Source organism: Alligator mississippiensis, chromosome 1 (assembly GCF_030867095.1).
Source record: "Alligator mississippiensis isolate rAllMis1 chromosome 1, rAllMis1, whole genome shotgun sequence".
In the NCBI taxonomy this organism is placed as follows: Eukaryota; Metazoa; Chordata; order Crocodylia; family Alligatoridae; genus Alligator; species Alligator mississippiensis.
This window is the reverse complement of record NC_081824.1, coordinates 345,468,931-345,493,524: the sequence shown is the minus strand read 5'-3', so window position 1 is coordinate 345,493,524 and position 24,594 is coordinate 345,468,931. Positions and strand designations below refer to the sequence as shown.

Below are 24,594 nucleotides of genomic sequence, written 5' to 3'. Positions count from 1 at the left end.
CAGTTCTTAAGCTATCCAACCAAGTACAGAAAATCATTTAAAAATTATTATGAAGATTGCATGTACTTACCGAGCACTACTTCTATTACATCATTATCTTTTGGCAATATAATTTGAGGAGATTTAGGTTCAGAGATGTCTTATAAATTAAGGGGGGGAGAGAGAAAGGAAAACAAGGATTAGTATATTGTCAAAATGTGATTTACAATACGAGCTACTACTACCACTGCTTTAGAAGCCTACAATCAAGCTATCCTGAGGTAGATTTGCCATTTATTAGAATTAACTGATTTTCCAGCTATGACAAAATATTATTTTGGAAATATGAGACTTTGTATGACAAGTATTCATTGTTGGGTTTTTTTAATTGTTTACTTTTTTAACAGGGGGAGAAAAGAAAGGATTTTTTTCCCCCACAAAGGATGTTGTTTCAGCTGAGGGGTTGCCGTACCTATGGCATGCATGCCACAAAACAGGCAGCACAGTGGCAGATAGGGCAGGGAGCAGAGAGCAGAGCAGAGCAGGGGAAGAGTATTGGAGTGGCACCTGGAGATGGCGCACAGCTAATTTATGGCACTTCTGTCAACCCCCCTCCTCCCACTCAGTTAGTAAAAAGAAACAATTATATTAATACACTAGCATGCTTTCTCAGACAGTTATGTTATTCTTTAACTTAATTTAATGTTTTAAAAAGAATGGGAATCCTTCAGCATTTGATGCTTACAGATTTATAGGCCTAAATGTTCAGATGTGCAATAATATCTGTATAGAGCTACTTATCCCTGAATTAGACATCCAGGGGTGCCTGTACATGATTGTGGAGGCTGCTCCAATGCACTGTAATTACAGCTCATCAGAGCAGACTCAATTCATCAATCTGCTGGAGCATGGTAATTCCTGTGGTCCGGCAGCCTCCCACATCTCATGTATCAGCATGCACGCTCTTCAGAATGGCAGTGGCGGCACTTGAACTAAAGCTCATTGAACAAGCTTTAGTTCAAGCGCCCCCACCACTGTTTCTAAGTGTAGCAGGCTTGCCTTTTGGAGCTTGGGTTGAGTGCCAGGCATGAAATCTTGCTGTTTTGATTGGTGGAGTTCAGCCCCCAATCAGGAGGCAGCAAGAGGAGTTCAGTCACGCCCCTTTCCTGAGGGGAGGGGGAGAGGAGTTCCCCCCATGGACCTGATTGAAGACTGCAACACTCAGGTCTGGAAGACTTCAGGGGCAGAGCCCTGGAGCGTATAAAAGGAGCTGCGTGCCCAGCATGAGGAGAACACATCCCGGAGTGAGAAGAGAGAAGAGTGGGGCTTAGAAGAGCTGCTCAGCAGGGTGAAGCAGTAGCCCAGAAACACCCCTGAAGACTTCCATCAGCAGGGAACAGCAGACGGCTCCAGCAACTAGGCTCTCAGTGTGCAGCATAACACATGGCGTCCAGACCCTGGGAGCTGCATGAGGCAGTTCATGTCTGCAACCTCTGGTGTGTGGCCAGAGAGACAGTGCACAGGACAGTGCATGGAGTAGGACCTCTGGAGCGCTTGGGCGGCTCAGGTCCTCAACCCCCAAAACAAGGCTGGGAGCTCGGTGCGGGAGGCACTGCATGGAGGGTCCAGGAGCGGACCGAGCCTGGTGCTGCATGAGGCAGCCCAGGCCTCCAACCCATAACAAAAGGTTGAGTCCAGAGAGCCAGATGGTGATGGGGCTACTGAGCCAGCAGACAGGGCCCAGCCAGAGGTCCCAGAAGCCCTGCATAGTGGAGCCCTGTTCCAGGGGACAGCGACCCCCTCCCCCCCCCCCCCCGAAGCCCACTGCAGGTGAGAGAGCAGTCTGGCACAGAGGACAAGGACCACCCTCCAGGCCTGGGAGCCATGAGTTGCAGGGAAAGAGGATTCCCACAGGGGAGGGGAGTCCCCCCTCGGTTAGTTAAGGGCTCCTGAAAGGGGAGGTCCCACTGAGAGGGCCCCCCTAAAGTTACCAGCTTCTTTGTAGGGCTTGGGAAAAGCCCAAGAGCACTGGGGTTTCCCCTCGGGATTGAACTTATCTTTGGGGCTTATCTGTTTCAGATCAGATATTTACCTGTGACTCAACCTGTATCTGGAGCAGTGGTATAAGGTTTTATGTCATTTACCCAGAACGTATTATTTATGTTACTGGTTTAGATATCTTATATATATATATTGTACATATGTTTATATCCATGTTCCTTTCCCTTGTGATACATTAATGTAAATAAATGTTTATATAGTTAAGTCCCCTGACTGTCCTGGCCTGGTTCTATAGGGACGGAGGGAAACTGAGCGGTCTGCAGTCTCCCGTCCCCACCCCCACAGCACACCTGCCAGCTAACAATCCCCTTCAATCGGAGAAGGGGAGTATATACCCAAGTTACCTGGGCTACATAAGCTTGGAGACACTGATGCATGAGACACTGCAGCATTTTAATTAGAGTGGCTGTCAGAGCCAATCTAAAGTGCCACCCTCCCCACCCTCAAACCACGTGTAAAAGTGCCCCAAGTCTTTGTGTTTGTTTTAAATTCTAACATTTTTCTTTCTTTCTACCATGTTCCAGCCCCTCTCCACAGTCTCCCCTCGGAACTTTTTCCCTTGCCCTCCCATTCCCCAGAACATCTCAAAATGCCTCAGCCCCCAAATCTCATCTGTCTAATGGCTCTGCAGTACAACTTTCATTCTTTTCTCCCCAAATATCAGGGTTATCAATTCTTTCCCCTAACCCTGACTTTTCTTTTTTCAGCAGCTGGAATGAAGGAGATGGGAGCAACGAGAGAGGTAGTAATATTATAGGTCTCTGACTGCATTCTGTACACTTGACAATGTTTGAACCCAGGTAGCAAAAAAAGAGCCCCAACCCTGTCCTCTACAAATTATGTTGCAACAGCCATCTCTTTGCATTCAGTTTCATGAGAAGTCAAATATAACAGTCTGGCTCATATGAGACATAAACTACTTTGACTGTGGAGAAGTCTGTGGCAAAGAGGGAAGGGTGACGTATTCACTATCCTTGATTAGACCTGGCTGGAACATTTTCAGCCAATGAAATACATTTTGTCCAAGCTGAAAGTTTTAATGAACAATTATCTCACCCCCAAATAGTTTCCCAGCAAAAAGAGGTCTAGTACTCCCATACTCTATAAATCCTGGGATGTGAAAGATCCAGGTTCAGGTCTCAGGTTGACCTAATTCAGAGGGATCTGGTAGGAAAAACTTTATCCTTTATTCAGCAGAGGCAGGACTAGAACCTATCTCCCACACCACTGGTGATCACCAGCTATACTGAGCCCTTGCCAAACCAAACAGCTCAGAGTTCAAGTTGAAAACAATCACAATTCTATTTTTCTCAAATAAACATGCTGACATTTGGGTTTTCATCTCAGTGCACAGCAAAACCAAAATTTTAAAGTCTTGAAAGCTTCTGCAAACTGTATTTGTCTTCTGGTCAGTTCTACCCTTAACCACAATGATAATACTGAAACTTATTGATGAGTTACCAGTGAAGACTGCACAACCGATTCCATACCTGTCTCACTGATGACAGCCACATTCTCCAAAGACCACAGATTTCAAAGGGCATGTGCCAGTATGGTCTTGGAGGTACCTAAATGGGAATTAGGAAGGTATTTTCCTACCCTAGGAAAAGCAATTCAACTTTGCTCCCCCAATAGAGGCTACAGTCACACTAGGCCTACCATTTGGATCTAAAAAAGCCCCAGGTGCCTATAACCAGCATAATTTCTCTGCTTCTAAGCTGCCAGCAGTGGGGGCTGTGCATCACAAACCCCACACCGACCCACAAACCCCCCTACACACACCCATACCCCCTCACACCCTTTCACAAACCCTCCACAAGCCCCACACCCATCCATAACCCCTCCCACCACCCACACCCCCACACCTTCACAAATCCCCACACACACAACCCACACACACCCCAACCATACAAAGTACCTGCATATATTTCTAAAGAAGGTTCAAATAGTGTTATATTTAGTTTAATTTGTACAAAAAAAATTAATTTAGCATAATTTTGAGTTTTCCTGCACATAATTTTGAATTTTTTCTGTGCATAATTCCTTTGGGTGTACAGAGTGGTCTTAGCTGTGGCCCCAGCTTGCCCATCCAGAGGGACTGCCTAGGGACTTCTTCACAGCCTACTCCTTCCCAGCCAGGAAGCCTGCCCCAAGCCTTTAACCCCCTTCACAGCTCCTACAGGCATGCTCCAAACCTCCCATTGCTCCTCAGATGCTAGGAGCCTACCTGCTCCCCTGCCTCTCCACCTCCTACATGCTACAACTGCAAAAAGTGTTAAGAAAGCTTTGGAAATGGGCATTTGGAACTAGTTGATCTTAAATGGTTGTAAGAATAAATATGAGTCCACTAAGAAAGCAGTAGTATTTATTTACAGCTGTTTACCTACATTTAATTCCATCTCTGTTAATCACATAAACTAAAGGAGCGAAAGAGGAAAAAAAAGTGCGATAGAAATTGCAAATTCAGAGAAAATCCCAGGATTCGTGATAGAGCAGTGAGGCGTGTCTTTGTGGCAGCAGTGAGCATGTCATTTTACCTATGCATGTTTTCATGTGCGCCAGTGATTTTTATAGCTTTAAAAAATTGTTACAGGCAGTTTTAATGAAGACTGAACTAGTCACCTCAATCTGACTGCTGGGGTAAATGGTGACCCCCATTTAACTAGTAACCCTGGTCTAACCTGTGACATGAGTTTAACTGGTGACCCTAGTCATTTTTGTGGCTTGGTTCCCATTGTGGTTCTGTAGGACAGGGCAAGTGGTGATTCAGTTCCAGTTCAGGTTCAAATCAGCAGGGCTGGGGGGAGCGGGGGGCGGTGGCTTGGGCGTGAGGGGCAACATCATATCAGGGCTGTTCAGTACCACAGATCAGTTGGGAGGGGGGGCAACCACAGCTGGACCCACATCCCAGTGAATGAGGGGGGCAGCAGGACCTCTGATTTTCCATGATTAAAAAAACAAAACCAAATGCCAAAATACATAGGTATTTAGAATGTTTTTTATTATAGTGATTGAGGCATTTATAAGTTTTCAAATTGCTTAAAAACTGTAAATATAGCACTAAAATGTTGTGTTCAACTGATACCTATGTATAGAGAGGCTTTTCATTTTAATCACAGATTTGGAAGGCTTAATCAGAGAATTTGTGATATTCTTATCAGAGAATTTGCAATTTTTAAACAGAGAAAACCAGGACCCCTGTTATCACCACATCCAGCTGCCAATATCATTAGAAGCTGTTGCTGATAGCTGTAATGTGGTCAAGAATAAGGTATCCCTAGAAGACCATTAAGAAATATAGCCCAATCATGCATTTTTGTGGATTTTTTCCATGCACAAAATTTATATTCAAGAAGCTAATTATAAGATTTATTATCAAGATGCAACAAAATATTGGGCAACCTTTTATTAAATAATTGATTAATAAAATTCACTTTGATCTAGCAAGGCAAGTAATAATCCCTTATTTTATTTAAGATGCAATATGGCTACCTTACTTTTAACTACAAAGAGTCTTGTTGCTGACACGTTATACTCATTTCCACTGTATGTGTAGGTAAATTGGCAAGTATAATATCCTTCATCAGTTTTTACTGGAGCCTTAATATAAAGATATTTGTTCCATGAGAAATACTTTTTTCCTTGGAGAAGTTTGCAATCCTGGAAAATAAGACACTTTCTTTATTTAGCCATCTATAATAAGACATAATCATCTAATCTAATTTTCATTGGCACTTAGCGTGTTCATATTTACCTTATACCAGTGGACAAGAGTTGCATTCTCATAATTGTCTATTGTAGGACAAACAACTCTACCAGAAATAAAAGTTCCAGTGTCTTTTGGATAACGTATTTGACTTGGAAAACAAATGTCTCGTTCGTATGGGTACACCATCACACTTACTCTGGAATGTGTTGTAAGATTATTAGAACTGAAAAAACCATGGAAATGACAGAACATGTTGGAACATTTCTACGCATATCCAGAAATAACCTACATTTCTAGTTGTTTTACACACACACACACACACACACACACAGTATACATAGAAGAGTATACTGAAAGACATAAAATACAGATAAAAATGTTAAAAAAAAATCATGACAAAAATAGGGACTGGAGTATAAAAGTTGCAGGTACTTGGTGCATGCCAACATTAGAGATAGGTAGTTCAAATCCCTCATTAAAACACAGCCTTAAAAACTGCATTTTCACTGTTCCACTTACTACTGCGTGACACAGGTATAATATCCAGAGTCCTCTTTTGCTGTTGGCAGAAACCAAAGAAATCTCCCAGAGGAATGTATCCGTGCTCCTTCGTCTGCAGGAATGGTCTTGTTGCCTTCCATGTGATACCATTTAAATGTCAGACTGTTTCGTTTAGGGCATTTTACAACAAAAGCCTCACCTTCCATTGCATCAACTGCACAAGGAAAAAAAGTTTTCAGTGTCAGTTAAATTAAAAATACCTAGTAAGTCTAGAGGTGAAATCTTGACCTCATTGAAATCAATGGGAGATTTCACATGGACTTGACTGAGGCCAGAATTTCAAACTGTAAGCATTCAACATTTTATATATTCAGTAGGAAACTGCAATAACATTTCAGAAGAGAAAGACTGACCACTGATAGTACATGTGTGTTGTTATACAAGTCAAGCCAGTTTTATACAAGAACTATGCTGGTTTAATTATCGGTAAAGTTTTGACCCAATTTGGTTAAAGTGGTGCAACTTGATTTGCAGCTACTTTTACATCATTTTAAACCTCGGCTATGTTAGCTGCATCAAGTTCAAACTAAATTGACATTCAACTTGATTTTAAGTGAATCAGCACACAGAACACTGCTTTGATTTCACAAGATGAGCTTTTAATTTTTTCAATAGTTGCAGTTTTTATGTGCAAACAAACCATTAGTAGTCAAAACCATTATTAGTCAAAATCCAAAATGGTAAGACAGTTTTATTACTTTACAAATATACAGGATACCCATTGTGTAAACTCTGTACTTCAAGTTCAGAGTGTATTTGCTATATGAGTGCAGTATGTTTGCTGTGAACTAGTTTACGTTGGATTTGTATTATACTAAAATGATAATAGCATATAATGGAGTCCAAGTAAATATTCTGTGGTTTTAATAGACCATACACACAAGGGAACTGAGTGAAGCTCTCATATTTATGTAACCCAGTAGACTTTCAGAAACAAATAGAGGGATGAAATCAGCACCAACATAGTTCTTATTTCCTTCTAAATATTGCATATCTAGAAGTGACACATTCATAGAGCTAATAATTATTGTGCAAAGTAAGTCTGGAAACAAGTATTTTCAGAATGCTATAGTACAAAAAATAAAGCTGGAATTTTTTTACAAAATCATTTTCCACACTGATTTGCTGAACCAAACTGCACAGAAAAATCAGTCAGAGCTTACTCTCCCTCATTTGTCATGGAAAATTTAAAAAGTCTTGGGTTCATCCTGGTGCAGAACAAAATCCACAGACAAAACCCCAATTTTTTTGTGAAACAATTTTTGTTTTCTGGTTACACTTATTAAAACTCCAGTTTGTAGTGTCTTTCTTGCTATATATTAACATTTTCTTTAATTGTATTACAGGCACAACTGAACATCAGGTTTATTACCATATTACTAGGACTATTATTTCAGCACAGCTGTTTGTTATGCATATGGTGGCTGAAGTGTTTTAAATATGTTTGAGATTGTACTTTGTTATATTGCTATTAGCTGGATGCCCTTAATTACCACATAGGCAAGAGGCTCTGTAGGAAAACACAAAAAAGTATACACAGAGTGCATCTACATGTGAAATTAAAGTGAAGCAATAAACATTGGAGCTTGTTTCTCCAAAGTTTATTGCTCCCAGGCACGCCATTTGAACATGCACCTGGGATTGCAGCATGTTGAGCCAGGTTGGAGCAGCCCTAGCTAGCAGGGGCCCTGAGGATCAGCTTGCCAGCTCAGAGCTGCTCCCCCAGCTCAGTGTGCTGTGGAAGGGCTGGCTGGGGCATTAGGGTGCTCAGGGCAGGGCAAGCCAGCAAGTAGCCCCCATACTGAAGCATCCTTGTGCGCCAGCCAGCTGGGGCAGGGTTTACATATGCGCTGCTGTGGAGTAAAGAACTCCACAGCAGAATAGGGTTTGTATTTAAATATGTAAATACAAGTACTGTCCTGCTGCGGAGTTGATTAATTTACTCCAGCCTAATAGGGCCGCATGTGTAGATGCACATTTACTGCAGAGCTAATTAGTCAACTTTTCAGTAAATGTCTTGTGTAGATGCACACACAAAACACCCGGAACAAATCCCCAAAAGAGAGGAAAGTCTCTTTGAGGTTCTTGAGAAGAAAGAGAATAAGTAAGCCAGAAGGGTAGGAGAGGTGAAAAAAGAAACTGGTCAATAAAGAGAAGCAATGAAGGCAAACAGAAGAGAAATTAAGAGAGGGGCATGGTGGGTAGTTAAGGAAAACAAACAGAAAAATGAGACCAGAGAGGGGAAATTTGGAAGAGGGAAAAAACCACACTGAATCAGGTTTTTGAATGTTCAGTTCCACATGTTGATGACAAAGTTGTCACAGAAATGGAAACTGGATTATCAGATGTCTGGGTGCCTCACTGACATCCTGCCACACTTTTAGCTTCTCTCATTCTTTGGAGTCTCAGACCAGCAGAGACTCCCTATACCTATAGGGGGTAAAAAGCACCCTGACTCCCTATACCTATAGGGGGTAAAAAGATTCCCTCCCTATACGGGGTAAAAACCACCCTGTTCAAATTTGCAGATGACACTAAGATGCGCGGGGAAGTGGGCACATTAGAAGGGAGGATTAGGTTGCAATTGGACCTAGACAGGTTACAGGGGTGGGTGAATGAGAACAGGATGGGTTTCAACACTGACAAATGCAAGTTACTGCACCTCGGGGGGGAAGAACCAGCAGCACACCTACAGGCTGGGGAACTCCCTTCTCATCAGTGCAGAGGAAGAAAAGGATCTTGGAATCATTATTGATGCCAAAATGAACATGGGCCGACAGTGTGGGGATGCGGTCAGGAAGGCCAACCGTACCTTTTCATGCATCCACAGATGCATCTCAAGCAAGTCCAAGGAGGTGATCCTCCCCCTCTATGTGACACTGGTCAGGCTGCAGTTGGAGTACTGCATCCAGTTCTGGGTGCTGCACTTCAGGAAGGATGTGGACAACATGGAGAGGGTCCAGAGGATGGCCACTCACATGATCGGGGTCAGCAGGGCAGGCCCTACGAGGAGAGGTTATGGGACCTGAACCTGTTCAGCCTCCACAAGAGAAGGCTGAGGGGGGGATCTAGTGGCCTGTTACAAACTAGTCAGAGGGGACCAGCAGGCATTGGGGGAGTCCCTGTTCCCCTGAGCACTACCAGGAGTGACTAGAAATAACGGTCACAAGCTGGCAAAGGGTAGATTCAGGCTAAACACCAGGAGGCGCTACTTCACCGTCAGGGCGGCTAGGATCTGGAACCAATTTCCAAGAAAAGTGGTGTTGGCTCCTACCCTGAGGGTCTTTAAGAGGAGGCTAGATGAACACCTTGCCGGGGTCGTTTGACCCCAGTACTCTTTCCTGCCATGGCAGGGGGTTGGACTTGATGATCTGCTCAGGTCCCTTCCAACCCTACTAACTATGAAACTATGAAACTACCTGAAGAAGGGTGACTGCACCAAAAAGCTTGCCAAGAACTTTTTTCCAACTACTCAATTGGTCTAATAAAAGATATCACATATACTCAAAGAACCTTGCCTGGGTGCCAGATAAGCACCCAGATGCTGAAGTGACTAATTTAAGATAGACAACCAAGTCTTCAAATGATGGGCACACTGAAAAATGAAAAAGAATTGTCAGGCAGAAGGCTGGAAAAATTGACAAAGAAAGTACAACAAAAAATTAATAAAAAATAAAAAAGGCGGGGGGGAGTGAAAAAGAAGAAGAAAAGTTAGCCAGATGAAAACAAGGAGTTACAAAGAAAAGCCCTCTATGATGGTTTCTGTTAGATTAGCAGTGCTCCTTCCCCACCAACCATTTTAAGTTGGAGGAGCAGCAACAGGGGTATTAGGAAGTGTGGGAATTGTCTGGCCTAAGGAGGAAATAATTGAAAAATAGAAAGTTTGCTAAACAAACAGAGGAGGATGAAAAATGTTATAAATAAGACAGAGGGCTAGATGAACATGAAAAAACCATTATTATTTTAAAAATTCAAGACAGTTTTGCAGAGCAGACTTAATTACATACCACCAAAATGTGACTTACATGATTCTGATGTGATGGAAACAGAGAGGAAGAAAATAGATAGCAAGATCAAGCATGGAATCCACGTCATATTTCTAAACGAAGAAAGAAAGAATGTCTTCTTAAAGTACATTTTGACTACATCAGTAATATAACCCTATCACTACTGCAAAGATAACAGTATACATCTTTTAACAGATAACAGTGATAAGCTGAATCACATCTGCTGATCTTTGGATAGAAGGGTATTTTTGACTTTAGGGCTTGCTATCTTAGCAAGGTACCATTTTTACTCAAATATAAGACAAGGTTCTCCTCCCACCCCCCCATCAATATGGAGTAAATAGTCTCTCATCTTACATTTGCATACAAGGAAACCTCACTAAATATATTTCTGTCATTAAACTGCTGCCAAAAGCAGCATGTGCTCAGTAATGGAAACCAACTATAAAATTAATTAAATCCAGCCAACACTGAACATAACTAACACATGGCCCATATGGGACAAATATACTGATGAGAACTTGTGGGGGGGGGGTGTGCGCGTGAGCGCCTGCGCGCAGGTGCGAATGCGGGTGCGTGAATGTGTGGCCTTTAAAAAAAACAGGGAGTTGTTCCCCAAGGAAGGAATAAGCATTGGACCAGGAGGTACTATGATACCAGGCTTGCACCAGAAAGGCCAGAGTAAGCCTTAATACCCTTCCCTTTGTGCCAAAAATGCTACTTTTGATCTTAGCTAAAAAGTCCAAGAGGCTGATGGCAGCCACAAGGATTGAGCAGTCTATCTGAATACGATACATGGTAGTGCCCATTGCACTCAATATCCCTCAGCATGACTCTTTTTCAAGTCATGGTGAGCCACTGCATAGAATATATTTTGGTTTTCTTTTTCAAGTCATTGTGAGGCACTGCATAGGCTTCCTCTTCACTCCCAAAGCCAAGCTGCACCTTTCCTTCCCATTTCCAATAAGTCTTGGTTTTTAACCTGCCTTAAGTTTCTGGCAAACATCACTGAAGGGAGCCCCAAACAGTTTTCCCAGAATCTCTCTGTTGCTCTCAGTCTCCTGCATGTGATTAGTGTGGCCCTGCCCTCCATGAAATGGAGCCAAACCAGGTTGCCCTGCACCTCATCTGCATAGGATACCAGGACTCATAACAAGAACATGATAGAACAGTGGGCAGTGGGGTTCTGCAGGGCCCCGTCCTCAGGCCCGCACTGTTCAACATCTTCATCAGCGACTTGGACAAGGGGGTGAAAAGCACCCTGTTCAAATTCGCAGATGACACTAAAATATGGGGAGAAGTGGGCATGCTAGAAGGGTGGAATAGGCTGCAATTGGACCTAGACAGGTTACAGGGGTGGGCGGATGAGAACAGGATGGGTTTCAACACTGAAAAGTACAAGGTACTGCACCTGGGGAGGAAGAACCAGCAGCAGACCTACAGGCTGGGGAACTCCCTTCTCATCAGTGCAGAGGCAGAAAAGGATCTTGGAGTCATTATTGATGCCAAAATGAACAGTTCTGGGCACCACACTTCAGGAGGGATGTGGACAACATGGAGAGGGTCCAGAGGAGGGTCACTCGAATGATCAGGGGTTAGCAGGGCAGGCCCTACAAGGAGAGGCTACGGAACCTGAATATGTTCAGCCTCCACAAGAAAAGGCTGGGAGGAGATCTGGTGGCCATTTACAAACTAGTCAGGGGGGACCAACAGGCTTTGGAAGAGTCCCTGTTCCCCCGAGCACTACCAGGAGTGACAAGAAATAATGGTCACAAGCTGGAAGAGGGTAGATTCAGGCTAGACATCAGGAGGCACTACTTCACTGTGAGGGCGGCTAGGATCTGGAACCAACTTACAAGAGAAGTGGTAATGGCTCCTACCCTGGGGGTCTTTAAAAGGAGGCTGGATGAACACCTTGCTGGGGTTGTTTGACCCCAGTACTCTTTCCTGCCATGGAAGGGGGTCAGACTTGATGATCTGCTCAGGTCCCTTCCAGCGCTACCAACTATGAAACTATGAAACACCCAGTTCCAGTCAGAAGTGGGGGATAATTAGCATGTGGATCCTTTGTGAGAGGTATCTGGAATAGTCACATATACTGGGATTATCTACATGTGCTATTAATACAGAGCTATACATTTTGACACATATTGTACTGGCATTTATTGCTCCTGGACACTGTGGCAGAGGGTCCAGAGGGGTCAGCCAGCCAGCCCAAGGTTGTTCTGACCCTGCTCAACATACTGCAGAGGAGCTGAATGGGGCACAAGGGTGCTCCAGCGAGGGACTAGCCAGCAGGCATCCCCTGCACTGAAGCACCCTCATGCCCCAGCCAGTTGCACCCATGGAGCAGTGCTGAGCTGTGGGGTCATCATGGCTTAAAATGCTGTCTCTGCTGGGGCCCAGTCCAATTAACTATATGGTAAATCATGAGCCTTTTGGCTTTGGATTAATACCATGCTTAGTTTGTATTAGATGCAGAAGTGCTGCTTAAAAGTGTGTTTACAGACTTTGCTAAAACTTGCAGCAGTTTCTAAAAAGATAAAATGCATCACTTCTGAACTAAATAAATCTATGGGTACCTCTAGTAATTTCCCTATGTGCAAGTTACTATAGGTATGTTTATTTCTAGGTCAGTTTTATCAAATTTGCTTCTCATTTTCTTGTGCTCAGGCAGAGCAGAATCTGACAGTAAGGAAGGGGAGAAGGGGCTCCTAGAGAATTAAATTGAGGGGTTGAGGGGGCTACCAGACCCACAGATTTATTCTCCCTGCTGTAGCAGTGGGAAGGGGACAAATTGAAGGCAAATCTCCAATAGTTAAAGTCTATACCTGGAAAATTATAACAAATTTAAAACATTTTCCATATATAGAATCTAATTATTGGGGTGGTCATTTTATAATCAGATGTGTCTTATATTCAAGTAAATGAGATAATAGTTAAGGTTATGCTGTCACTACTATTATAGGTAGCCTTAGATTCACAAAAAATTATCATGACATTGCTCACAGCTAAATGGCACTTTCTTGTTAGAAGCCTGAACAAAGTCAATTAAACCATTCTTGGTTTGCATTATATACACACATGGCAAAAAATGGACAATTCATCAAACAAAAGGGGATTGATAATGACTACTAAGTATTCATGAGTGACTAGTTATCACCAGTAGCTAGCCATATTTTCAGTTTTTCAAGAGAAAATGAGTGGCGTATGTATAATCAGTAATCATTGCCTTCCTAGATTTACTATGTAATCACAAGACACACCAACAAAAATATTCTTGACGCAGTATATCAAGAAAACAGAGTATGTTGTGGTTATACAAAACCACAGAAAATAGCAATACAGGACTGCTCTCTTTCAAAGGTTATTAGAGTCCAATCAGTTGTATAGGACCTTTGAGGAGCTGCAGGTGGTCAGAGAAGTAGCACACTTTGAAGTAAAAGCTGCAGCAAACAGCTGAGCTGCTTGTTCTGCTGTGAATTAAGCAGGTTGCAAAATTCCCAGATATGACTGATCTGAGTTCTAGTGTACTTTTTTAATATGATGGATTCTCAGTAGCAAATTCTATAGATATTTACTATGCATGCCATTTTATAAACCAAATAATTATTATTTAAACCAATGACTAACTAGCCAAAATGTTTCCTATAGAAACCAACAGGACTCCCACCAGGACTGAGGTGGACTGGTGAATAAGGCAAAATGGCTACTTATCCTCAGAATGAATTAACCATGTCTTACTGAGTCCACACACACACGCATGCAGAGGATTCTAATGTAGGCCCATATTTTGCCTCACCACCTATACACATTGTATTAAAAAATGTTTGTGTTCCTAAAGGAAGGTTTCATTCATGTTCTCACAGGATTAATGCCTTTAATGAGACTCAGCAACCCCATGAAGGCAGGGATGAAATAGACAGCAGCAAAAGAGAGAAACCAAGGTACTCTCTGAATGAACTGAGATTGACGTACATAGAAATACAATGGTCCTGTTATATGCCAGGAGATTTTGTGCCTAACTGTATGTGTCTATGCAAGAGCTAATTTACTGCATAATACAAGCGCACATCTACAAGTGCACACCTTTACTGTACAGTAAAAATGGCTAATTGCACCTAAAGTTGATACCTGCAAATGCAGGTATCAAATTTAAGTGTGATTAGTTAATGCACAGTAACGCACATGTAGATACAACCCAGCACTAACTTTAGTGCCAGGTCTGCCCAGCCACTAGAGGGCCAGCCTGAGCCCAGCCCCAGGGCTCCTGGCTGGCCACGACTCCTGCTCCAAGGCTGGGCTGCTCTCTAGCAGCCTCTAGCTCCTGGGTATAAAAGCCTGCAGCCATTTTATGCCTTGGGGCACACATACCAGGAGCCTGTTGTGTGTCCAGGAGCCCAGCAGTCATCATGTGTCTCCCTGGACAGGCCACAGGCTGCCTCTGCCTGTCCTGCCCCCTCTGCAGAGCTGCTGCTTGGCCACAGGTGAGTGTTGCAAAGGGCTACAACGTTCTGCACACCCTGCCAGCCCTGAAATCTCCCCAGGGCTGCTGGCTGGCTGTCTCTGGCAGCAGAGCCATCACCTACTCTGTGGTGCTGCTCAGCCCCAGCAGTGTCTCTTTGCAGGTGCTGTTGTGAAGTGCCTCTGCCATGTAGCTCCCAATCCCTGGCTGTGCCCCTCTGCTGAGTGCTCTGGAGCACTGTCTAGGGTTGGTGACACTCAGACAGCTACACAGGGGCTGCACAGGGGCCCAGAGAACCAGCGCCAGATGAGAATGTCATTTTTGTCATCCTCCCCATTGAGCTCTGGCCCTGCCCACATGTGCATGTCCATACCAACTGCCAGGTCCCCCAGCTGGAACTGCAAGGAGGTTGGCCACCTTGTGGCACTCTGGGGCCATGCCAATATGCAGAGGCAGTTTGCGCGGGGTGGGCATTCGAATGCCAACATTTATGGGGCCCTGTCAAGTGGCATGCATGAGTGAGGGTACTCCCGGTTGGTGCAGCGATGTCACATTAAGGTCAAGGCCTTGTGAGCATGGTGCATTGCCATGACTGGCCACAGTCATCAGTCTGGTCATGCCCATAAGACCACAGCCTTTACGCAGGAGCTGACCCATATTTTGGCACCCCAGGACCCAGGCCACACCCCTGCAAGTGTCACCATCAAGGGCAGCCTGGCCGAGTCCTCACCCTGCCCTGACCCCTCCAGTGACATGTCACTGGACGAGGGGCCCTCAGGCCTCAGCACCCTGCCCCATCTTCCTCCCTGGCTACTACATCCACTGGGAGCTTAGGGAGCTCTGGCCAGCCGGTGCCTTGCCCTCAGTGCAGCCCCACCCCACAAAAACCAACTGGCTATATCACCATAGGCCACCAGCAGTGCCAGCTGCTCCCTGGGTGGGGCCTGGACAGAAATTGGCCCCAGTGCTGGATTACGATATGCTGAGGCCCTAAGATATGTCCATCTTAAGAGGCCCCATATGATAAAAAATAATACACAAAAGCCACAAAAATGGATTTTCATGACATTTTAAAATGAATTATTATTTCTGAACAAATGTATGAACTCAATATGAATAATAACTGTAGAGCCATATATATGTATATTTTTGTTATAGTAGAACAAAAATGTCCATCTTTTTTTTCTTATTTAGCGGCCCCTCATATTGTGAGGCCCTAAGCTGTAGCTTAAGTAGTTTAAGCCTAAATCCAGCACTGGCTGCCCCACCACACATCTCAGGATGTGGACAATGGGTGCAGCTGGACATGATCACCAACAGGGAGGCCCACAGCAAGCCACTAGCCATGCCAGCCCTGGACATGTGGTAAGTCCCACACTGAAGGAGGGCCCTCCCAGTCCCCACCCCTGGCCCTGCCCCCAGTAATGGCTCCTGGCCCTGCCCCTGACCACCTGCACTCCCCTGGCACCGAGTTCCTCCCCTACAGCATGCAGGGAGGCAGGACACAGTTCAGAACTTTATTCAGCAGCCTGTGTTCCCACAACTGGGTGGGCATGGGCCTCTCACCCCCTGAGGAAGGTGTCGATGCTGGCAGCCACATCCTCCTCAGCAGTGGGGAGCAGGGATGTGTAGTACTGACACAGGTAGCCCTCCAGATGGCAGCAGAGGTTGCAGGGAAGCCCAGGCTTTCCCCCCATGCTGTCATAGCTCAGGGTCCTGAACCAAGAGTGTAGGTGTGCCCAGGGCACCAGGAGGAGCAGCAGCAGCAGGGCGCAGTGGCTTGGGTACCCCTCAGCCTACACAAACAGCTCATCATGCACCACCCAGAACATATACATCAGGGGCATGCTCAGGGCACAGTGGCAACATGGCAAGGGGCTGGCCCACATAGGAAAGGTGGGGGCACAGCTGGCCCCTCACCCCAGATGTCCAGGAGCCCCACATGCCCTGAGCCTGGGCACCATGGGCTGGGCAACAGCATGGCAGAGCAGTTGGCCTGCAGGAAGTTGGGGAAGGAGCAGGGTCTGGAGCCGTATCCATGCCTCCCAGTGCCCAGCCCCTGCCCGTGGCTCCACAGGGCACCTATGTCCTGCCTGCTGTCCCACAGCAGGCCCCTGCCTGGCCCTCAAAGGAACTCCTTGGGTGCCTCCTGCCTGCCAGACCCCCTGACTTGGCCCCAAAATATTGTAAATTGTGTTTTCCTTTTGTAAATAGTGTTTTCCATGTCTAAGTGGATTCTTTATTGTTGGTTGGTGGGGAGGGTGGTGGAAGGGCTCTGTTTGAGGAGGACAGGGGTTCTGTTTGTTGAGGGGGAGGGAGGAGGGATGGGGGTGGGGGTTGTGAGGGTAATTACTTTTTTTGTTTCACCCATGTGCATGTCCTGAGAGTGGTGCTGTGGGTGAGCAGAGTTTAGGGGATGTGTGGGCAGCAGGGCAGGCAGGCTAGAGCAGGGAGCTCAGGGCCTCCCACAGCCAGTACCCTGGCCCCTGCTGGTGGGTGTGCAGCTCTCCTGGGGCCAGCAGGGCCAGCACCATGGCCAGCAATAGTGCAGGGTGCTGGTTATAGCTGACAGGGACCCAGCTGGAACAGTGGGGTGCTAGGCATTGCTGGCAGGGGTAGGGGCAGGAGCTGGAGCAGCCATGGCGTGGGGATGCATAGTGGGCAAGGAGGGAGTTGCTGCATGGATTCATGGCTCCTGGGCAGGGAAGGGGCTGGCCAGGGATCAAAGTTTCCCAGATGGTTACCAAGTGCTGACAGCCATGTGGCTGGAAGCTGGAGCTCCACCCCCCTGGCCCCAGAAGGACACAGCAAGACCGTAGGGAATAGCACTAACTTTAGTGCCAGTTGCCTATACGGGTAGACACCTGCCAAAAACTCAGTTATTGTGCATTAAGCTAACATTCAGTAACTTTAATTGTGACTTATTGCATGTGTAGATATGCCCACTGAGACACAATTTCTGCTGTAAGTCCTATAAATAGGAACATCTAGAAAATAGGCTGAGAAGGAGCAAGCTTTTACCTCCCCTGTCGAATCTGGATCACTGGGTGGCCAAGAGTGCAAGAGCTGTGGAGCCAAGAGAAGAACCAAAAAAGGACCCTGTCTTTCTAGTCTACGACACTCTGCAAGGGGAAGACTTGAGCTCTGGTCTGTATTCCTGGATCCCTTTATATAGTCAACATCAGGTGGCTGTTTATTAATTAAAAAGAAATAAACCTAGCACCAAGGGCTTAAATCAATTTTACATATACCAATACCTACATGTAGGTATCTAGATGCCCAAAATGGATTGCAACCTAAGCTACTCTAATTTTTGTTTTTTTTAATCGAAGTCTATGAAACAAAACAATATTCCCCCCTCCCACCCCCCCAAAAAAAGTCTGCCCGGACCTCTCAGAGACAGTTTAGATCAGTGGTGCTCAGCATTTCTGTCTGGGTGGGCATGGTGGGGCCCCATCTGGCCACACAGAGAGAGGAGGAGGGCAGCCCAACCCCAATCTAGCCATGTGTGGGAAGGTGGTTTGGCTTGGCCCCAACCTGGCCCCCTGGGAGAAAGGGGCATGACCCAGCCCTAATCTAGCCCAATTTGGGGAGAGGAAGGAGGTGTGGCCTTTGTCTGCTTTATCTAAACCAGGGCTGTCCAACTTCTGGCCTGCAACATACAGCTTTCAGGTTCTGCAGGCTGACAGGCTGCCCCACTGCTCCTCTGCTGCTTCGGTGGCTAGGGTCTCTGGGGCAGGGCAGCACAGTGGGAGATGGCCTATTGAGTTTCTGACCATATGGCTGTGGGGACAGGAAGCAGGATCACGCTCCTCGCACAGGAGCAGTTGGGCTGGAGTAGCTTGAGCTGTTCATGAAGTGGGGATCTGGGCAGCCCACACAGCATGCAGCCTAAGATCTATGACCAGTGCCGTATGCAGCCCCAGGCTGACTTGAAGTTGGACAACTCTGATCTATTCCATAAACATCAAGGGTTGAGGTTGGTTTTGGTTTTAGATCTTAGTTTGGTTTAAACCTTGTTTCACCTTGATAATTCAGGGGATTAATAATGGGAGGTAGAGTTTACCACAAGATGAAATGCAGTGCATGACCTGGACACTGCTAACACATAATAGGTGAAAGGTAATTTCACTCCACTTTGATAGCAACTGAAACAGTTTGGTATATTTGCACCATTTGTGGATTTTTCTTACATAGAGAAATATGGCTCCATACATTAGTCATTAGTTGCTTATCCTTAAAGGGAGCCCAAAGCTGTGACTTCAGCTCATGTATACAAGCCTGAGCTAGCTTTAAATTAGCAAGTTTGGGTACTGCAGGCAGTGCACCTATTTTAGTCCAAGTTCAGCATGGGCTAATCACCTGTTTATCTTACTTTTCAGGGGAGGTGGGGGATGGATGTAGTTATCATGAGTGCTATGTTACTCAGCAACACTGCCAGGAAAAGTAACTAGAGCTAGCTTGAAACTAGCTCTCACAGGTCACTAGCTGCAGCATAAAAATACTCTAAGTTAGATCACTAATTCTTAATTAGGGTGTTGGGAGATCCTGGCTGACCCAATGCCCAGCCCCTCTACAAGGAGGTAAGCACTACAATAAATTAGTTTTTGAAATGGGGTGTCACTCAATTCACAAAAGTTAGAGAGTCAACTTGCCTCAAGTCTAACGAAGAGTGCCTTCAGTTTAAAAAGGTTGAGAACAACTAGTCCACATCAGTAAAGAACACCACTCACCTAGGCTACTAAGCACATTTGTGTTAAAAAGACCTGATATCATTGGTTTTGTGAAATTATTGATTCTGATTCCACAATGTATTGATCCCAATGCATGTGTGCAAATGATTATGCATACACAAATTGTTTCACTGCTTATTCTAGAGCAGTGGTTTTCAACCTTCTTTCATTTGTGGATGCCCAAAAAAATTTTAAATAGAGGCACAGACCCCTTTGGATTGTAAGGGTAGGTATTCACATACTTTTGACTGATCATAGTGATCTTTTGCAGACCCCCTTAGACATAGTCTGTGGACCCTCCATGGACCACAGGCTGAAAACCACTGTTCTAGAGATACTTTGTATGGTTATATCTAACCAAGATGACAAGAAGTAGGAGAAGCAATCAACATTTAAGAACTGCATATGTCAACTGGGATGTAGTAGACTGAGCGCACTCAACCTCTCTCTCCATTTTCTTTCCTTTCATTTCATCTGGCAGCTGTATTTTGGAGCAAGAATTTTTTGTGCGATATGGCAGCAGCAAGACGGCTAGTACATGTATAACCAATAGCAATTTCTGTTCTAGAAGACAATTTTTGAAGATTATTGAAAAATCACAAGCCATCATAGCTCTCTCCATGTTCGAGAGTACTATCCATTAACTAAAGAATCCAAGCTTTTATTTTTAAAATAGGATGCTTTTGTCCCTTTATATTCTCAAAATATATATTTTTATATAAAACCTATGGGTGGTCCAGACAAGCAGGAACATGCATTTTGCAGAACCTCAAAGACTGTTGAGGTTCTGCAAAATGTACGTGGCACCTGTCAAAAGGTTCTCTGTGCTGTGTATTTGTAGTGCAAAGCCAAAATGTGATATTGGGAAATCCTGGTATCTAAAAAAAAGCCCCCCCAAAAAGCAGGGTGGCACACATGGATATAGCATGCATAGCCCAAAACCACAACCTGGCCAGCCAGAGCCAGGCTCCAGCTGCCAGCCAGACTCTGCATGCCCAGATTACCACTGCTTGAAGGCCCAGAAGGCCTCTGGGACCCCAGGTAAGGCTGCTGTGGCCAGCCCAGGTGCTGAACCCAGCTTCTCCTACTCTACCCACAGCAACTTGCTGTGTGCTCATGTGTGCATGCTGGGGCATTCCCTAGGGACAAGGAACAGTGACACAACTATGCGCCACTGCTGTTTGTCCCCAGGTAAATGCATATGCACACTTGTGGGAATGTGTCCGATGAGTTTGCCTTGCAAAAAATATTGCCTCTGGACAGGCAATGTTGTAACAGCAACAGGGTTCACTTCAGCAGCCCTTGGTTACTATACAGGGTGAGTTTTACCTCAGAGCTCCCTTCACACCCATATTATTAAAATGAAAAATAACCTAATATAATGTCATCTGGCCAAACTAATCCATGCAGGGACTCACAGGAATGGGTTTACCATTATCTGACTTAATTTATGCATGGGCTACAACTTAGAACTGGCATGCTACCTGTATTAAGTTCTGCATGGCCTCACAAGATCCAGGAGCTATGCCTCTATCTTCCCAGCAAACCCCTTGTTCCATGAGGGTCTTGCTCTGTGTCTAATGCGGACCAGCAGACTGGGTGACAGATAGCAACATGGCATGTGCAAATTCTCCCCAGAAAAATCTAGCCATTGCATTCTTATTTTTATCCGCACTGTACTACCATTTTAAAACTTGCCACATGTGCCTTGGCAGCAATTTTCAGTAGAGCATTAATTCATGTACACAGCATGTTGGCTAGAATTAAAGAAGAATGCTTTCTGAACATAGCGTTGCTAAAAAAAATAATTCTGTTCCCATTATCCATTGAAGTCAATGGCAAATCTCCAAATTCCCTCAGTATAAGATGGGCTAGGGATTAATCTTTCCAGCTCTCAAAGACAGTATGGGGCTTGATAGCTTATGCAACCATTCACATTGTCCAAAGCAAAGACAAACAGGATGCCTTAAGTACTTATTGTTTTGATCTAGTAGTATGTTATACCCATTTGACACAAATGAAAATACATGTACAAGACATGAGGTGGTTGCAGTAAATGCCAAATGATAAACTAAGGGAACTGGCAAGTAGCTCCAGCAATTTGACTGGGAGCAGCTGCAGTCTTCTTCTGGCCAGTCAAACATCTGTGAAAAACTCCTAAAACAGAGTGAGCCTAGGCTAAATGATTTATGGAAACACATACATTTATGGAGGAGACACAGGCTTAACAACCAGGTTCTGTCCCTTGGGCAGCAGTGGTGGCTGGGCTGCCAGCAACTGCAGCCACAGCTTTTCTTCTGCCTCTACTAATTGGGCACCCAGGGCTGATGTACTAGTTGCCCACCTCTAGTTCTGCTACTAGTTGGAGAACCTCTCCCACTACAATGTTTGAAAATTTATTTTAAATTTACAATTTATAAAGCCTGCCTAATGATAAAACTACCTGCAATTTCCTGGAAAATGTGATTAGGTTTATTTTCATATTTGGCCAAAAATGAGAATTTTCCACATAAAATATTTTTCCCTGTAGTTCTACCATTTGGCCTCATTTTTCCACTGAATCTAGTAATAAGTTTCAGGTCTCAAGAAATAGGTATATCTCTATGGGCTCATTCTCCAAACATTTACCAAGGAACTCAAGTACTCTCAAACATTGGACCTAATATAATATGGCATATTTTGCTGACTAATACAAATATATGCTGAATAAATACAATAATGTAAGGTGCTGAGTGGCCGCAAATCACTGATTTCAAAGGAAGTAGAGACAGCTTAGAATGTCAGTCTTTTATATTAAATTGTCTATAGAGGGAAAAATTGCTTACCAAGTTTTAGCTATTAATTCATATTATCTATATGAATTATTCAAATCATATTTATGGCTTTTTCTAAAAATATAATTTGAATTCATATGGATATTCTTTTCAATAACATTCACAAAAAATAAGCATGATTAAAAACAAACACATTTCATCATAGCAAAAAACATGAAAACACATTCAAAGTGTTTAAGAAAATCTAGCGCACAACATATATGATGCCAACAACATGCATAAATCTTAGAAAACTCCACTAGGATATAATGAACACTGATTCACCTTATGAATGTTATTTTCAAACCTTTTGCAAACCCCAAACTTTCATTACAACTGAAAATAAGATCACATAATGAAACACTGAGAATAGTATTGGACTTGGTGCTTGAAAAAGCACTCCAGGGTACCAAAACAATTTACATTAGACAGAAATCTAACTATGTAACTCAGCAAGCTCAACATTAACTCAGAAGAGTTCTAGTATTACTTACATCCTATATAATATTTTAAAACAAGGAAGTCTATCAATGTGCAAAAGAGAGCTCTGTAAAACAAGCAGCATGCAAGAAGAATAATTTAAGGTAAGTAATTACATTCAGGAAATTGAGAGAGATACGCAGCTCCCACAATGTACCTTATAACATGCAACATCATTTTCAGTTCCAGTTACCTCTGTTCCACACAAATGTGCATTCCCTCCCCCTCACTCTTTTTACTGAAAATTAATTAAATCCAAAATAAATGTTTACATACCTGAGATTAAAGGAATAATTGCTTACTCTAAAAGGATCGATCTTGCATTGTTTTGCAGTTTCCTGCATGTTCTTTGGGTGTTTTTATTTTGAATCTTTGTCAGATATTGAACTCTATTTAAATTATAATGTAGAAAACCAACCTATCAACTGAAACATTCAAGACAGAAATCAGCTGCATCTGTCTGCCTGAATCCTCTGCAGTGATCAGTTTACTTTGGCATGCACTAGAGATCATTGAAAACTTTTTAAACTGGCTTCTGTATTTCATGTCTTCAGAAACAAGATTTACAGCCTGTTTTAAGACCCCGCCCACTAAATAGGGTTTATCAGTTTATAGATAGGCAAAGTATTCTGATAATCAGTACCTATCAGATATGACTTCTGCTAACCCACACTAAATGTGACTCTTACATAGCAACACAAGGTCATTATTTATCATTAACAAGAACGCTTAAATACCTTTTTAAAAGCCTTTGGATTATGCTGCAGTTAGCCTGCTGGCCAGTTATTGCATGTCCTTTCCCAAAAATGCCTGACAGAAAAAGGACTGGGATGCAGAAAGGACAGAGCAGAACTTAGACCATAGAGGGCATTAGGCAGGGCAGGGTGGCACCTCAAAGACTAAAAGGTTCAAAAATGCATATGCTTTTGTAGGCACAGGCAATGGAGTTTTTAGCAGTGTAACTTGTTTACACCGGTATATACAAGAATGGACAGATACTATCAACTCCTACCACAGTGCAATTTACTTAAATCTAGTGTATAAATGTCCTGGGAAAATTATGGGGAAAACTATACTGGTATAGATGACTTCTATCTGCTTTCATCCCAGAGTAGCTCTATGATCAATGCAAACATGGTGCTACTGACCATCTACAACTTAACTGCAAGACACGGTGGGCATCTATGCACATGATTGGGAGAGGGTTGCAAGGAAAGAAAAGCTACTCTAATTAAAGAACCCCCGGCATCACATGTATTCAGCATCATTCAATGAGCTTTAGTTAAAGTGCCCCTGCAGCCATTTTGAAATATGGATGGGGACATTGAATATACACGAGGTGGAGGCTGCTGGAGTGCGCTAGTTAGCATGCCCCAGCAGACTCACAGCAGACTTGACTAACTGAGTCTGCTCTAATGCATGCTAATTAGCTCACATTGGAGTAGATGTCCATCACTTATATAGGTGCCATGTAATAGCACCCCACTACAAGAAGCTATACCTGAGTAGCTGGCTTGTACATCCTGGTGTAACAAAACAATGTAAATGAATACCCAAAGTACCAAAACTAGAGCCATACCAGGCCTATTAGATGAAGAATCCAAGAATATCATCATTTCAGGGAGAAGTTAACTCAAAGAGACATTTGGGGTATAAGATATGGAAAATGCTAAGGAACAATACATCCTGTGCTTTCTTATTAGATTGCCCTATAAGAACTTATTTCAGAATTAAGCTGTACTTCCTTTCTGTGAACAGCCAGTACAGTTCTGTAGGAGTGTTTGCT

General features: G+C 44.0%; 1 protein-coding gene across 1 annotated transcript in view; it reads right to left on the bottom strand.

Annotated features, from left to right (window-relative positions):
* The window catches only part of IL1RL1 (interleukin 1 receptor like 1), a 59,421-nt gene extending 36,074 nt beyond the window's left edge, over positions 1 to 23,347 (bottom strand). The window contains exons 1-6 of the mRNA XM_019485037.2: positions 23,085 to 23,347; positions 10,336 to 10,409; positions 6,269 to 6,464; positions 5,795 to 5,972; positions 5,538 to 5,700; positions 71 to 139 (exon numbers count right to left, since the gene is read on the bottom strand). Of these exons, the coding sequence (XP_019340582.1) occupies positions 71 to 139; positions 5,538 to 5,700; positions 5,795 to 5,972; positions 6,269 to 6,464; positions 10,336 to 10,409; positions 23,085 to 23,152 (748 nt within the window). The 5' untranslated portion in view covers positions 23,153 to 23,347. The remainder of the gene's footprint in view (positions 1 to 70; positions 140 to 5,537; positions 5,701 to 5,794; positions 5,973 to 6,268; positions 6,465 to 10,335; positions 10,410 to 23,084) is intronic.
* Positions 23,348 to 24,594: the final 1,247 nt, after the last annotated feature.